Raw genomic sequence first — 16,965 nt, 5'->3', positions numbered from 1 at the left:
CAGTTTTTCAGGATAAACTCAATGTAACCAATCTCTATTTAGACTAATCTGTAAGTGTATTTATCTTTGTGGATATCCTGATAATCTCATTTGGATGTGGCCCTTCTGGATCTACGTAGGACCGCCTTGACTGGAAGCAATGTTGGACCTTGTGTTCTGCACGCAGTCAAGTCATCATTGCATGCTACTGGTACTGGGTCACCAGGAGTGGGACCCTGACGTACAATGCCTATCTTCATAACTAAAACTGTTTCAAAGATGAGAACAGTTACATTGACAGTGTGATGTATTCTGCACCTATTATGGAAATGTTGCTTTTGGAGGAACAGGTTAAAACACTGAAGTATACACTATTAATGGTAGAGTAAGTGATCCGAAACTGTTAGTGATCCTACACTTAAAGCACATTATTGCGGTTGTGCTCCAGACAGCGTCAGTCTATCTCGGAACCAGCATTTTTCACAATGCTACACAGAGTTGGCTATCGGTCAGCCCTTCCTCATGATTGAATGGCTTTCTTGTCAGTCTTGTAGTGCTGTTTAGTAACTTGCGTTCCTAGTCTGGGTATGCCCTGCCCGAGAAGCATAGCTTGTTTACTCTTCCTTTTAGTTGGGTGTACCCTTCTATTACAAATGTCATGAAACTTTTCATTTTTACTTTCAGTTGTTGGTTAGCACTCCCTGGGAGTATATATCTTTTTCTTTTTAGATCGACCCTAGCAGAGTGGATGCGCTGCCCTGCAAGGCATGCTGTATCTCCTCTATGGGCATTGCTCACGCTTCTTGCTTCCCATTGGTACCCGTGTGTGTTTATCTAAATTCCCTTCCTCTATAGGCCATTTTCACATATGTCCCTCCTTTTGGTGGGTGGTTTCTGCCCCTGGCGACTGGCCCTGTTGCATGTATAATTGCTCATCTGTTCTATTCGGTTACACTTTTGCACTTCTTTTTCTGTTTCGTTGTGAAGGGTGGTGCACACGCCCAGCACATGCTCCCTTGCTGCTTCATCTCCTCCCCCACCCTTTCCTCTCGCTCCACCCCCCAGCAGTCCATGCTGCCGTTGGGGACAGCAGGTGAACGGTAGGCACGGGGTGCAGCGCTTCACATTTGTTTAGGTGCTCCCAGGTAGTGTTTGTAAACAAACTTTGTTGAATGTTGTGCCCCTTTTAACTACACGCCATTTTCATTGTTACCATTGCGGGTTTCATTTTTCGAATTTGGAGGGTTTCGATTTTAACTAATTGACTGCTTTTATTTTCACGATTGCGGGTTCTTATTATTTTAAGTTTTAGGCAGTGTGCCTTTTTTTAACTAGATGCCCATTTACTATAGCTCTCTCGCTCTTCCCTCCCCCGCACGAAGGCTCTGCAACGTCACCATCTCACCGCCCCACTTTTCAGACACTAGATTTCTACGCAGCAGCTATGAAACACAAACCTGAATAAGGAGCGGTCGTATATTGCTACACACTAGTAGCAAAACGGTAAGAGTACAACCGTGTACAAAGAGTACACAGCCAGCCGCTCTGGACGTTACGCCACATTTCAAAAGTAGGGTTTAGAAATTTGGCGACACCGCACAGCAGACAAGTTCAGATCCCTAATGGAGCTATGAACTCTTTTACCTTTCATAGCCCAAATCGCGCTTTTTTACTCCCCGCATCACTGACATCATGAGAGTCAATCCTTACGTTCTAGCAGATACACTGGGCTCGAGAGTCTCTCAGCTCGGGCTGCTCTTGGCTCAGTCTTTCTGCGGCTTCCAAAGAGAAGTCGTAGGGGACAGGCTGGCAGTAAACTGTCCTATCCAGCTGTTCCCTGGGTCTGTGCTGGCAGAGGTGCAGCAGATCATAGCCCAACACCCGCTCAGTGGTAGAAAACATCTCTGAGTACTGTAGGGTACTGCAAGGTACTCACACCCACCATGACCAGGTGATGGGTGCTGGCTACACTGGAGGCAGAAAAGTAGCATGCAGCGGGTCGCCGCGGACTGGCTTTGCCTCTCTTGCGTTGTGGCTTCCACAGCGCCCTGCAACAACTCTTGCAATCTCTCTGGCAGCAGGACGCGGTCGATGTTATTAGGAGCTGAAGTAGAGAGATCCCTGATCCCTGTTTTAGATGCCGTTAGCAAAGGTTGGGGCCATACAACGCATTGCAGTAGTGACAGCCATGACACCTAGCACTGCTTAGGAAAGAATGCCTGTGTGGCAACTGAATGAAGGTCAGGCAGTATTCCTTCACTTTTACTTATACCACATAAAACTATCAGCCTGATCTTAAAATGGCTGCTAATCGGGCCTAACCTCTGCCCTCATCCTCTTGTTCCGTCAGCCCTAATGTCACCCCTCCTTCCCAAACCTGCCTTAAGACTACCTTTTTCAATAGTGGCCTCGTTAACGCTAGATCCTTAGCATGTCACGCACAAGACATCCACGACCTTATCGTATCAGCTGATCTTGATGCATTATTCATTACCGAATCTTGGCTGCATGATGCCTCCAACCCTGATCTTGCAATCGCCCTTCCTCCTGATTTCACCATCATCAGGCAGGACAGACCCATTGGTCGGGGAGGCGGGCTGGCCATTATTATAAAGAATACATTCAAGTGTCATACATTCGATCTGGCCGCCTTTAAGGATTGCGAGTCCCTCGGATTTGTTATCCAAATTAGTTCTTCCTCTGCTTTCTCCGGAGGACTTGTTTACCGCCCCCCCGGTAACGCCACTTCATTCTTGGATTCCCTGGACGAAACCTTGGCAGCCCTCCTCACCCACTACCCCTCCTTCACCCTCCTAGGGGATTTCAATCTTCATTTGGAATCCTGCACCGAGTCACACTCCCTTAATTTCCACCACTCCCTCGAGATTTTTGGTCTCTCCCAATTAGTCTCCCTTCCCACTCATCGTGCCGGGCACACCCTGGACGGCATTTGTACAAACTTGGCCTTCTTAGAAGTCTCTCCCCCCCTACCACAAATATGGACAGATCACTGTCTCATTCCTTTCTCTATCCAATCCAAAACTCTGCCTCATCCCCCCACTAAAAATTCCCATACCCCCTTTCCAGTGAATTGGAAAAAGGTAGCTGAGTGCATCAAACTCAACCCCCTACCGACTGTCCCTCCCCTCCTATAACGGGTGATGTAACAGTAGACTCCACAAATTTTCATCAGTGGATTGACAGAATGGTCTCTGCTAACTCTACACCTTCCACTCAAAAACTAGCTCGTGGTAAGAAGAAGCCTAGCGCCCCCTGGTATACTCCAGCCCTCACTGACTGCCATCTCAAGTGTAGGCGTATGGAGAGAAAATGGAGAAAGACCTATGACCCTACTGCCAGAATCCTATACATCCTTCAGAGAAAACAATACCTTTCCGTTATAAAAAGGGCAAAAACTGTTTTTTTTACTCATGAAATAGACTCAGCCAACCAGAAACAGCAAACGATCTTCAACATCGTAAAATCCTTCACTCATCCTAAGGCTTTGGCACGTGAAATTCCCCCCTCACAAATTCTCTGCGACCAAATCGCCGACTTCTTCGAGGAGAAAATTCAGAATATCCATAAGGACTCCCCCCCCCCCACCCACTCCAACTTTAGAATCCGACTCAACCACGCCCCTACTCAGTCAATTCACACCAGTCTCCCTACAGCAAACGCAAAAAGCCATTTTGGCGTGTAAATCAGGTGCCCCCACGGACTCTTGCCCTCCAGTCATCCTTCATCACCTCGTCGAAGCTGTCAATCCTCTAATTAATGCCATTGTGAATCAATCTCTCCACTCCGGTACTGTTCCCTCTGACTGGAAGAAGGCCATAGTCAAGCCCCTTATGAAAAAGCAAAATAAATCCCCCACCGACTTGACTAATATGCACCCAATTTCCCTCCTCCCAGTACTAGGCAAAATCACCGAGGAATTAGTCCATGAGGAACTAAAACACTTTGTGGAAAATCTACAGATCTTGCACCCACAGCAATCCGGATTCCGCCCCGGCCATTCTACAGAAACCGCTCTGATTGAGTTATCTGACACCATCAAGTTCTTGCAAGATGAGGGCAAACAGGCTGTCCTCATCTTGCTCGACCTAACCGCGGCCTTCGACACCATCTCTCATGTTATTCTTATCAGCAGGATGCTTGGGATTGGTGTCTCGGGCTCCGCGCTTGCTTGGATAATTTCATTTCTGTCCAACCGCTCTCAAACGGTTTCCTTAGGCCCTTACCTCTCTGGTGAACGCCCCATTATCTCAGGTGTGCCTCAGGGCTCCATCTTGAGCCCTCTCTTTTTTAATGTATACATGGCCCCCCTCCTTACGTTGATTGAGTCACATGGGATTCTAGTGACATCCTATGCTGACGACACTCAACTTGTCGTCACCATTGACAAAAGAATCCCTGACGCTACCATCAGACTCCAAAATTGCCTATCAGAAGTCTTTTCCTGGCTCAACCTGAATCATCTGAAATGTAACAGTGCCAAAACCGAAATAATACCTCTCGGTAAAGGCACACTCTTTTCCCCTAAAGAGTGGTGGCCCCATAATTCTGAAGCACCACCAAGTGCGGTTGTGTCAGCCCGCAATTTGGGAGTTCAATTCGATGCTTCCCTCAGCTTCGATGAACATGTGCGTATCACTGCAGGACGCTGTTTCAGCTTAATCAGGCAACTAAAGAAATTCTTTAATTTCTTGCCTATCTCAGCCAGGAAATCAGTCGCGGTTGCGCTCATCCTTTCCCGGCTGGATTATTGTAACGGTCTCCTTGCAGGCATTAAGAAGTCCTCACTAAAAAAACTGCAGACCGTTCAACATGCAGCTGCCAGACTCGTCCTGAAACTCCCTCGTAGGTCTTCGGCCACTGCAGCCCTCAACGCACTCCATTGGCTGCCCCTCCACAAGAGAATCTTGTTTAAGCTTTTAGTCACTGTCTTTAAAGCTAACAAGTGCACGGGCCCAGCTTACCTGATCAAGCGCTTTCAGCATTATACTCCAACTCGCTGCTTGAGGTCATCAGGCGCTAATTTCATCTCTGAACCCCGAATCAAATTAAAATCAAAAGGTGGAAAGACCTTTTCATTCCTTGCTGCCAGGGCATGGAATCGCCTCCCCCCTAATCTTAGGCATGCCCCCTCAGAAAGCCTTTTCAGGAAAGCCCTGAAGACGTGGATTTACTCTCAATCTGACTCCTCAGTTCTCGCAGCTATCTGATCCATGCTATCCAAGTAGATCTGCTGTAGGTGCAGCGCCAAGATGCTCCTTCCGGAGCGATAGAAGCGCTTTACAAAAAAACCACAAATATCAAATATCAAAAATATCTGTTATCCAATAACACAGACCACAGGGTTAATACTCATACTACAGAACTCAGCATGCAGGGTGAAGCGCGGGGTTTCCAATGCTGAGGTAGCTAACGGAGCGTTTCATCCTTCTCAGGTTGATGGACTGAGCTCCGCCGATCCTTTAGCTAGTGCGAAGAGGAAGGGTCCCTACTACTATTAGTAGCAACTAAAAAGTTAATTTGTTCACATTACTACAGGAACATTTTCAAGTGAGTCACAGAGGTAGTAAAAAATAGGAAATCTATCTGTGCTGTAAGCGTACGTTTATCTTCAGCGCCTCTGTGACTCCCACATTTTTCATAGCTTTACAATATAAATGGACAATTCACCATCCATTAGCGCAAAATCCTGTCCTGTCTTTGGTCTGTGATTGGCCACACCATGATTATATGAACTGAATAGCTAAACACTTATAAGGTCCCAAAGGCGAAACCTATAGGCTATACCAATGCTCTTTCTTTTTCCTTTTAGGACAGTCACACACTTTCACTTACTGCCCCGTCTCTCACTCCACTCTCCGTTCCCACCCTCTAGTTGCTCCTGTGAATGGTCAAAAGGCCTTCCCTTCCCACCCTCCTGGTGCTCCTCTGAAGTGCCTGGAAAAGGATGGTGGTCTTGGTGATGGATGTTATTCCACTGCTGTTTCATGTACCTCTACTCACTCTTCCTTTCTTTATTTTACTCTTGGCTTTCACCTCTGCCTCTCTTAAGCACCATGCTGGTATCTGCTATTGGCTTTGCCAAAGCCGGGAGACTTTAAAGAAAACACCAGAAGAAGACATTGTTCTCTATACCTGTAAGGTGACCACTAGGATACCTGCAATGCACAACACATTGCATCACGCAACACAGCGGCCATCTTGAAAATCCGAAAACACTGTTCATGAATGTAAAAGGAGCCTCTATAGACCTCACAGTAATAAACTTTTAGGTACAGCCCGCTAAACATTTAACCTATCCTTAGGTGTCCTCAGCGGTCTGATACATTATCCTGTGGTGTGTGTGCCATAGTAAGAAAGTCGTGCAGGGGTGACCAGTCTGACATAAACATGTAATGCATCTGATTAAACTCAGTTTTTAAAGGCGTTCAGCTGTGGCATTTGCAGACAAGTCAACATGATCTACAATACCAGAGGCCGGTGATACACAGCCCCCACTGCAAGGCTGCATGGCTGGCTCTATGCATCATGGCCATCTCTTGGGGAGGCTGACATTCTGATGAGGAGACATTGTTAGCATCATTTCGTGAGGACATAAGTGTGGCGTCGGTCACTAGTGCATGGCATGTCCATGTTTATGACGATGTCAGGGAAGTTTAACTCAGAGAAACGATGAGAAGAGTGGGTAGAGAGTGGCTAGAGTGCAGAGGGAGCTGGGGATGGCTGGAATCAGACTGGTGGAAAGTGATGGGGAGGGTTGGGAAGAGCGAGAGGGCAGGAGATTGCCTATCTCCTGCCCTCTCGCTGGGCTGGGCTGGAAAAAAGGGTAACTGGGAGACTTAAGCTGGACAGCAGGTCACACAGGGGGCGGGCCAAAGAAGAGACAAAGAAGAGACAGACATACATAACTGCCAACTCACACAGTGCCACCGTGTGACACACAATATCGGTTCCCATCACACAGTCTCCCTGTGAGGAGCCGATATCACACAGTGGTAGGGACAACGAGCTGAAAACCACTGTAAATTGTCACTTTCCAGATCGTTTTCCGAGGCTTTGATCTGCTGATGTCCACTAAGTGGTGCTAAAACGCCCCAGGACATCGCCACCAGCCTTAGCAAGCTTTTCTTTGGGGAGGAGGGGTTAGGGGCAGGGTGGGGTTTAAAAGTGCTTCATAGCTGCTTCTCGGCATGAGGCCCGCCCCCTTCAAGGCACGCCCCTTTTCACACCTGTAGTTGTACTTCAAGTTGTGAGGTATGCAGATAGGGTGACCAGACGCCCCGAATTTCCCCTTTCAGTCCCAGTTTTCAGAGGAATGTGCTGGTGTCTCGGCACTTTTGTTCATTTTAAATACACGTCCCTGTTTCTGAGAGAAAGGTCCTGTCATCCTGCAAACCATAACATGCTCTCCTTCCACAGGCACCTATGAAGTCTTAATTGTAGTAATTCATCTGTTTCTGCTAGGAGGCAGTTCACCGTATGCTCCCAGTAGAGAGACAGAGTGGGGAGGAGGTCAAGTGTTAATGTCAAGGGCTTCTGTTATGTACACATATGGTGACCAGGTGTTCCGCATTTGCTGGGGCAGCCCCGCTTTTTCACCAGCTGTACAGAAGATTTTGGTTCATGTCCTAGTTTTTAGAGGGGGTCAACTGAAAACAGTGTGGGGCATATTACCAAGGGCTAGTATCGCCGCTTTCTCGGCGAATTGTGCCGAGAAAGCGGCGATACAGCTAGAGCCCTATTACCCAGGGCGCTTTAAAGCCTGGGCCGAGCCCACTTTGCATGTCGGCGATAAACATCGCTAATGACATGCTAAGTGGGCGTTCCCACGTCCAACCACATGTAAAATGTGGTTGGAGGGGGGAACACCCTATTACCAAGGCAGGCGTTGGGAGACAAAAACCTGCGGTAAACTCATTTATCACAGGTCTCCCAACGCCTGCTTTGACCAGGCGTTAGGCATTGATAACATGGGGGTGTGGATCATAAAGCTGAATCCATCCCCCCATATTATCAAGGCCCACATTAGCGCATGAAAACAACGTTTGTTTTCATGCGCTAATGTGCCATATTGCCGACTATCGCCGGATTTCTAATCGCCTGCCTGATGCGCATTGATAATTGCGCGCTAATTAGGTGATGAAATTTGCCGATAGCCGGCGATACGGAGATGTGCGTTGTGCGTTTTGCAACGCACACCTCGGTAATATGCCCCTGAGAGTTCTAAAGCTGTGCTAGTTAGCAGCTGTTGTAAGGTAGCAATTTAATGAACAGGTAGGTAGCTGGTTTTAGAAATTACATTTTATTTATTTTCTTAGTCCCTCTTATGTGTTCCTACGCTAATGAGAGCTGTCGTTCTGTGCTGCCCCATTGATGTAAAATTGTGTTCCTTCTTCCATTTTTGAAAACTGTCCCAGTTTTTGGTTCTCGACATATGGTCACCTTATGTATACGTAGTCTTTTAAATGTGTGTTTATATATATCTATATATAATCTATATCTATCTCTCTCTCTCTCTCTCTCTCTCTCTATATATTTATATATATATATATATATATATATATATATATATATATATATATATATATATATAGATATATATATATCGTAAACAACAGCTCTGGTATGAGGAAAATGCCACGCTAGCTCACGGTCGTTCCGGGTTGGGGCCACCGGTAGCCCAAAATATTTCCAACAACGTCTTCGTTATCCAACAAACGTACCCGGACACAACAGGATTGCTCTTGCAAAAAAGTGGTTTGAATGGCAGGAAACAACGCGTTTCACCTATCGGCTTGCTCACGTTTACACTTGAACAAGACCTGTAGTGTCTGGGTACGTTTGTTGGATAACGAAGACGTTGTAGGAAATATATATATATATGTGTGTGTGTGTATCGCAATGCGAGGAGAAACCAAAGAAAAGTCTCCACAAGTCCACTGATCAAGTTTTGAAGGGTATTTAATTTGGTGGCAGAGAAAGACGTGTTTTGACCACGTCCGTGGTCTTGGTCATATATAAATATGTAGGCACACATTTATAAAGCTATGTAAAAGTACGGGACTGGCCAGATATAAGAGTGAGACTAATGGTATTAGTCTTTCTTTTATGTTTTTGCTTCTGAAAATCTGGTCACCCTAGACGGAGAGGGTCTATAAGTGTTATAGTAGAGATGGAACACAGCAGCAGGAGGCTAGGAAAGTGTCAGTGCTGAGGTAAGAAAGGTATCAGAGCAGCAGCGAAGTGGAGCGTTAGAGGACAGTGATGGGGAAGTGGGGTGAGGGAGGAACGAGAGCGGCTACAAAGCAAGCTGCAAGGCACAGGCAGCTGTGTAGAAACTGAAACAGTGATGGGAAGTGAGGTGCCCCTCTTTTGCATCTGTAACAGGCAGCGAAGGGAAGTTCTCCAGCATCTGCCAATATGCATGAAAAGTTTCTGCTGCAGCATTAAGCAGTAACAAATAATTCAGATAAGAGAAGCACACGAACAACAGGATGCTTCATCTGCAAACGAGTCCCAGCGCCCCACAGATCAAAACAAAGCAGTGACACGTACCACAGAGGCTACAACAATCTGAGACACAATCACCCAACTGGATACCAATAGCAGGGACGAATGGGCTATGGAAGAAAGTAAGGCAAGACAGGAAACTACACTTCTTTCGGCATCAGAAATCACAGCAAAATAATACTAGAACAGCAGGAGTAAATTTCTATTGATATGAAGAATACGTTGAAAACAAATAATCTGATAGGAATACACCACGACAAAAAGCTAAAATAACAGACACCATCACAAGACTTCAACACAATAAAACACATAGAGGTAGTGCTCTTACATCACACACAAGCACAGTGACATCCATGCCTGGAAGAGAGGGTGAAACCCCACAGCACACATATTCCGCCAGTGTGCCTTATCCCGGCAGAAGTGGGTACTTTGGTGTTAATGGAGACACAGACCAGAGCACACACGCTTTACAAGAAGTGTAAGGTGGTAAGAGAACACCACCAGAAGAAAGATGTTTCCTGCTCATCATCGTCCGCTTGCCGTCACTGATCAACACACTACAGTACCATATACACATTCCACAAGGTGTGTTAACATTCTGCAGCAGCAACCTCATATCAGACAAGGACAGAAAGAACACATGAGGCACACAGGAAACAAAACTGGCCACTGCTGCTCCCTCTTGTAATTGACATGAAGCAAAGTGATTGAGTGGCCTCCAGCCAATGGTGTTGTGTTGGGCTCATAGCAGGACTGTTCTCCAGGGACTGACCCTGAGGCAGAGCAGGACTTCCCTATAGGCAAACTGTCTGATTCCCTAAAAAGACAAGCGACTGACAGACCAGCAGGACTTGGGGAGGTTCCGTCAGAGTCAGTAACATGGCAGTCTTCGCTGCTCCTGGTCGCCAGCATCAGCCCTCACAGTATTTTCTGGGAGTTCTCTATGAGCTAGTCGAGGAAGAAATGCATTCTACCTTGAGGAGTATTAATTCATTCTCCTAATTGCTCCTCACCTGGGAGGGCATATTATTTTGGCGCATTCCCCGTAGTACCATCAATGTTAAATCGGAGAATGCATCAAAATCCATGGGAGGTGCGTGTGGACACCAATGCAACGCCCATGTAACGCCTTTCCCAGGGCAGACAAATGAAAACAATGATTTGCGCAGTGTTGTGTTACTCCTGATTTACCATGCCACTCAGGGTCACTCAAGGTGGCCTTGCGTGGCTCAATAAATCGCATTTTAGGAGTTGCGTCATGCATACACCACGTTGCAAGGTGAAAACGCGATGAAAAACCTTGATAAATATCCCCCTTGATATATGCAGGGGAAGACTGAAGACCTGTAATCACTCCTAATGTGTTATTGAGCTAAACACCAGTAACAGGGGTAACCTTTGATGGTAATATCAGCAGAGGGTAACTGGGATACTGTGCCCACTGCCTTGGACCAAAGATAAAGGTAATACCTCTAACCCTAATGTCAGCAGGAGTTAACCAATTTTAGCAAAGACCTTTACTTGTAATTTTCTCAGGGTATTAATCAGAGGTCCATAGCTACCCAGTCGCTGCGGGCACTAATCGCGGGTGGTGCAGCGGGGGATCACGCGGAGAGGGAGGGGGTATTAATTTAATAATAAATAAAAAAACGTACCTGTCCATCGGCCCGGTCTAGCATTTTCTTGGCTCCTGCTCTCCTGCCTCTGGCAGGAAAAGGTAGCAGGCAACCTTTCTCCCCTCCACTAAGCCAATTACAACACTGCAAAGGCAGCGTTGCGATTGGTGTGGACGCCGCCTAACCAGGGGCATAGGGGGAGGCCTTGTTGTCCATGCAGGCTGCATTGCAGCTTGCATGAAGAAAGGGCAGAGTGAGCATGACTGGTTTGGGCGGCCCCAGAAGGCCGACCAAACAGTCATTGCGCCCCTAGGAGTGGGCACACCACTTTTCACCTACTCGCAAAGCAGCCTGCCAACCCGCCACCGGCAACTAAACATAAAATGATAATACCTGGAAGTTATTACCATTTTATATTTATGCTACTCGCACTGAGAGAAAGCAGTGGGGCATCGCTCCTCTGCCCTAGTGCAAGTACTGCCCCTGTAACTACCCGTAGATGGCGACAAACAACCACTAAGCAGAGGTGCATATGTGGTAGCTTTAAGTCGTTAGTACTTTCTGATATTGGTCAACTGTTGCACCAATTAGTATTTTATTCTTACGAATGGATATGCAATTGCCCTTGTTGAGAATTAATGAATGTAAATTTATCTAGTGAATAATAGTTGTGGAGATACTTAGAGAAGCCTGATAAAGTTGGTTGGTCAGCCATCGGCACGATGCCCAATGTCTGGCACAACGTGTTTAAGAATTCCAGTGCTTGGCTTCATTTGCGTCCATCTTGGGGCAACCAGTCAATGTGCACAGATCATTAACAGTCACATGTCCAGCTTTGGCACCATGTCTTTAAATAACCTAGTAATCCATCAGCTGTCCTATTAGAGTTTGGGTCAGAGGTGTACTGCCGTTGAAGATCACAATGGTGTTTTGGGGGAGTGGATGGTAGAAGGCTGTTGCATTTGTTGCAATGTTTCAAGTACTTTTCTGCAATGGACAAGAGAGGAGGCATTTTCAGGTGCAAGTGGTGGTTAGCACAAAGTGTTGGGGCTTCGTAATAGATTCCTTCATGGCTCATTACATCTATAGTTATAACAATTTTTTTAATCACTTTTTTGTACACATGCATGCACAACTGTTGAATACATTCACAAGGTATAACATTCCTTATAAAGTAACACAGTTCTATATATATATCTGTAGGCGGACACATAATGGCAGAATAACGCCAAACAAACTTGCTGGCAGGAAGATATTTAGCAGTCTGGAGCAGTCACAAAACAGTCCCATCAAACCCTTCAAAGACAACTACATTGTGCTCCGCGGTCGGAAGCAGAATACCAAGCATGCGAGGGTGAGAGCAAACACAATCAAACTGTAATTATATTTCCTAAAATATGCTAAGCTACTAACCTGACAGAGTGATTCTGCTGTCTGACAGAAGGAAATCATTTGTTAATCAGGGAGAGCACAATTTCTGCAACAAGGCTGCCTTGCTACACAGCAGCAAAGTCATGTTTTTAACAGTAAGTCACTCAAAACCAACTGGTTGACAAAACCCTTCACTGCTTTGTTATTTTGTTGAATGGCAATGCATGCCTAAATATCACCACTCTCAGCTAAAGTGGTGTATTTTATTCAAATACAGCCCACTTGTTGTAGTGTGATTTTATATTTGAGAATTTATGGGGCAGATGTACTAATAGATCACACAAATACAACACAACTGCTTAGTAAATCTGCCCTTCTGTGCTTGTCTAAATAGTGGGTAACCTTACATTGTTTACAAAAGATGAACAAACTTGTACATTTTCTCTTTTGATTTGATTTTTACAGTTTACGCCCAAAATTGTGGACTTGCCACAGCCCCTTTGCAGCAGTGAAGGGATCACAGTACACCAGAGAGAACAAGCTTGCATTTCACAACGAATAAGCTTTTAACATTTACAGCTAGAAAATGGCTACTTTTAGGTCCCTGCTGAAATGAAATCTGGCAGGAGCACAGCATGTTTTACTTAGTTGATATCATTTCATTTTTCCCAAAAGAAGCCAGATTTAAGCAGATGGTGTATTCACTTCTTGCCTTGGTACTTTATACCAGTGAAGTGAGTGCCTCTGTCTGTAGGCTGTCCTATAGGGTGGAGTTTAACACATTGAAAAGCTGAAATGGACCAAGGTACATGTAGGCAGAGCAATGTAGAAAAAATACTAAGGTGAGCAAAAATACTTTTAGAGGACAGGGATGCCGAGGTTGTGTAAGCTTTCTAGCCTTTTCCAACTGCCGGAAAAGGTTATTTGCAGCTACATAGGTCTAAAAAACATGTCTGTCTGTTGTAGGCTGTTTCATGCCCTTTACAATGGAAACATCAACTTCCAAGAACATTGCGTGAGGGAAACTTACAAGGGAGTAAAATTAGCAGCACAGAGCTTAATTTAAGATAGGGAAATTTTGAACCTCACTGCAAGTCAGGCTTTGAGCAGAGAAAGTTCTAAAAACGGTTAGAAAGGAAATGAATACTCATACATTCAGCAAATCCTCTTATAAGATTGTGATAAGATCTTTGTGATAAGGTTTATGTGCTGTCTAAATACTTATGCAAATTTAAATTACACCCAGCTAATAATCTCTGGCATTTAGCTTTACACAAAAGCGTTTTCTATTTTAATATTGAGAAGTACCTCTAAAAGCATGCAAGAGATAAGTAAGGGGAGCTAACTATTTACATTTCTTACTTCCTAAAATAAAAGACTTAATTATAATTCCTGGCTAAGAACTGTTTTTTATTTCCGTAGCTGTGGTGTACTATTTCAATTGTATTTAAGATAGCTTGGCAACCTTTATTACAAGCATAAACTTGAAAACCATTAAAATGTAAAAGAATCACAATGTTACTTACAGCGCTTAGAAGAAGCAGAAGTGCTGTTTGTAGCTCTACATTAGGGCTCTCCAAAGTCGGTCTTGGAGCGCCGGATGCATGCCAGATTTTTAGCATATCTTAAAATCTGGCATGGATCTGGCTCGCCAGAACCGACTTTGGAAAACCCTGCTGTACATAAAGTAGCTAACATTATCACTATGATAAAGAAACGTATGTTCAATTTATAGAACCCCATAGGTAACTTTCACTTACACCATTAAGTTATATGCGTGTAAGTTGTAAAAAGGCCCCGTTCCAAAATGAGGTTACACTTGGTGTATTTAAACATGATCTATGGTTATAAGCGCTTTATATTCTATAGAGGAACCTGTGCTGTCTCAAAACCAAATGGAACAATTGAATTTCAATTCTCATTGTTGGTCCTATAAAATGTCTCAGCCTACAACAGACAGAACCAATTGACAGAGATCACCCACTAAGGAATGATATAGACCTGGAGTTATTTTGGGGGTTGAGAGAAAAGAAAGCATCCGTGGATCACCCACGTTGGCATAGTTGGACCAACTTTGTGCCTACATGTACCAACAGATTGAACGGGGAGTACATGTACAAGGTGCTGTTCATGTACAACACCATACATCTGTGTATATATTTGGGCCCACTGAGTGGAAAATAAATGTTTGCTGTCAAATACCAATAGAAAATGACATTGAAAGAAAACATCTGGTCAAGTTTATGCTAAGACTAGGGAACATCTGGTGTCATTTTTTGATCATGTCGGTTGGTTTAAACAGGGCAATACATGTGTGAATTCGTGAGAATACATTTCTTGGACTAAATGTGTCTTGGCAGAAGTGAAGGTATCCAGATGCTAGCTGCCATCACTATAGCAAAGTGGTTTGTTGCGAGGGTAATGGTTATAGGGCTTGGAAGTTGGGAAGAGAAGGGGTAGTAGTCCTGTATTCTCAGAAAGAAGCCTTGTCACCCTGAAACCTGCCACTGGTCTATTTCAGCCCTTCTCCTTGTGTCCATCTTGGTACAGTAAAATACACCAGCCCAACATGTATGTTCCCAGCATGGTCCCAAGTTTGCTAGTGTGTTCAGTTAACAAAACTCAAATGCACTGTTTCTAAATCCATTTAAAAAGTTGGGAAAGTGACATCGCTTATATGTAAATAAAATATACCTGAATTGGCTATGATTTTCAAAGAGCAAATCAAAGTGTTCTATGCTTATTTTGTCACAGGCAAGAAAGTTCTGGTTTATTGTAATTGCATTGAACTAACAATAGGAGATACCAATTACAGCAATTGACAGTCAATTTTCTTTTACCTAGGGACAACACCTGTTGCTCCCTCAGTTGTGCCATTACTAGAACCCACGTGAAAGATGGCTTCATACTCTCCTAGTTGCTCTGGTGGTTTAGACGTGTTTTAAGAAAAAGCATCCAAAACGGTCTGTCCAAGCATTCGCAGTCCCCTGCAGTAGTAAGTTTCATGCAACCCTTGAAATTGTTATCTTGGAAATTAGCAGGTTTGAGCTCCAAGTTAGCCGACCCTGAATGGCTTGAGTTCATGGACAATTACTATGTTTTAATGTTTCAGGACACATAGTGGACCGAACCCGCCCATAGGAAAGGCTTTACTACTAATTTCAGTAGTGCCCGCCCCTTTGCTGCTGGGTGAGCCCCTGGCATGTTGATTTTTTGGGTTAAGATATCAATGATTTGTAATATGAAATCTCTACACATCTACTCCTCAGATATTCTGTCTCGAGCTTATTTGGACCTTGTGGACTATGGGCAAATCTTTACTAAGTCTACAATCGTACTCTTCCAAGTAATATGGAGTCTATTGCCTTTTTCGATTCACTGGCGTAACGAAACTTGAGGGGGCACCCCTGCAAGGTTTGTAGAGGGGCCCCCTCCGTACTCAACATGAGCCCTCCGGTCACAGTACTGTGCTGAGGGGGCCCGGAGAGCTTGGGGGCTGCAGGGGCCTATGTTACGCCACTGCTTCGACTCTCATTGGTCTGATCACAAATCAAAGCAGTTTATTTTGATTGGTGGAGATTTTAATGTCACGTTTGAGCCGCTTGAAAGTATGCTTTGATAACGGATGAAGAAGACATAGGAAGCGGCATTCCATCGTTAGACTGCCCATTTACAACGGCTACTGTAGGGTCCATACAACTTGCTCAACTGACACTGTCTCCACACGAATCGCGGCTGCAATGGCTCGTAAAATTCTGATCTAGCTGGACTACATACTTTTTTTTACAAGAGGGAAGTACAAACGTAAGAAAGAATATTTTCTTTTGAAAACAGGTCTATGGGATAGGGTGCTCGACTTTATAGTGATTATCGGTATGGAAAGTAACTATTGTGCATTACAGCGTATCATAACTTCTACCCTTATTTCAGACTATACTGGGAAAAGTGGTCCAAATCATACAGAGCCTCTAAATAATACAACCATAGGTCAAACATGTGGCTGAAGGTGAGAGCCAATCAGGAAGTTCAAATCAAGATTTACGATTCCTTCTATTCGGTTCTTGAATCTCATGCTGACCTCATGCAGCAGGAAATCCCGATTACTGAGATCCATCAACGCTAATTCGACAAATTGGGGGACCTTTTCTAAAAGCAGATCACTCAGAGGTATTGCATTTACCAAAAGTTAATTTTTAATCCAGGTTACGTGTTTCGCATGCAAAGCAAGCTTGGCCACACACTGTATTGTGGGTAGAGACTTGCAATACATAGAGAGAGTAGAAATCAGAGGAGGCCATAGGGGTACATGAGCCACTTGATTTCAAAAACAGCAACCAATTTGTAACATGCAAAATGTGCCTAAACTGTATTACAATTCATACAGGTTTATCCTTCTTACAGTTATACACTGCATTCAAACGGAATCAATTTTGTACCAATCGAAATTTACTTGAGCTGTATTGTAATTCAT

At 44.6% G+C, this 16,965-nt stretch overlaps 1 protein-coding gene across 1 annotated transcript in view; it reads right to left on the bottom strand.

Annotated features, from left to right (window-relative positions):
- Positions 1–16,965, bottom strand: part of SHANK2 (SH3 and multiple ankyrin repeat domains 2) — a 208,203-nt gene that overhangs the window by 76,510 nt on the left and 114,728 nt on the right. The window contains exon 8 of the mRNA XM_086948018.1: positions 12,537–12,557. Within this exon, the coding sequence (XP_086804144.1) occupies positions 12,537–12,557 (21 nt within the window). The remainder of the gene's footprint in view (positions 1–12,536; positions 12,558–16,965) is intronic.

The sequence above is a fragment of the Lissotriton vulgaris genome, unplaced genomic scaffold (genome assembly GCF_964263255.1).
Source record: "Lissotriton vulgaris unplaced genomic scaffold, aLisVul1.2 SCAFFOLD_1445, whole genome shotgun sequence".
Classification (NCBI taxonomy): domain Eukaryota; kingdom Metazoa; phylum Chordata; class Amphibia; order Caudata; family Salamandridae; genus Lissotriton; species Lissotriton vulgaris.
This window is presented reverse-complemented; position numbering and strand designations above follow the sequence as displayed.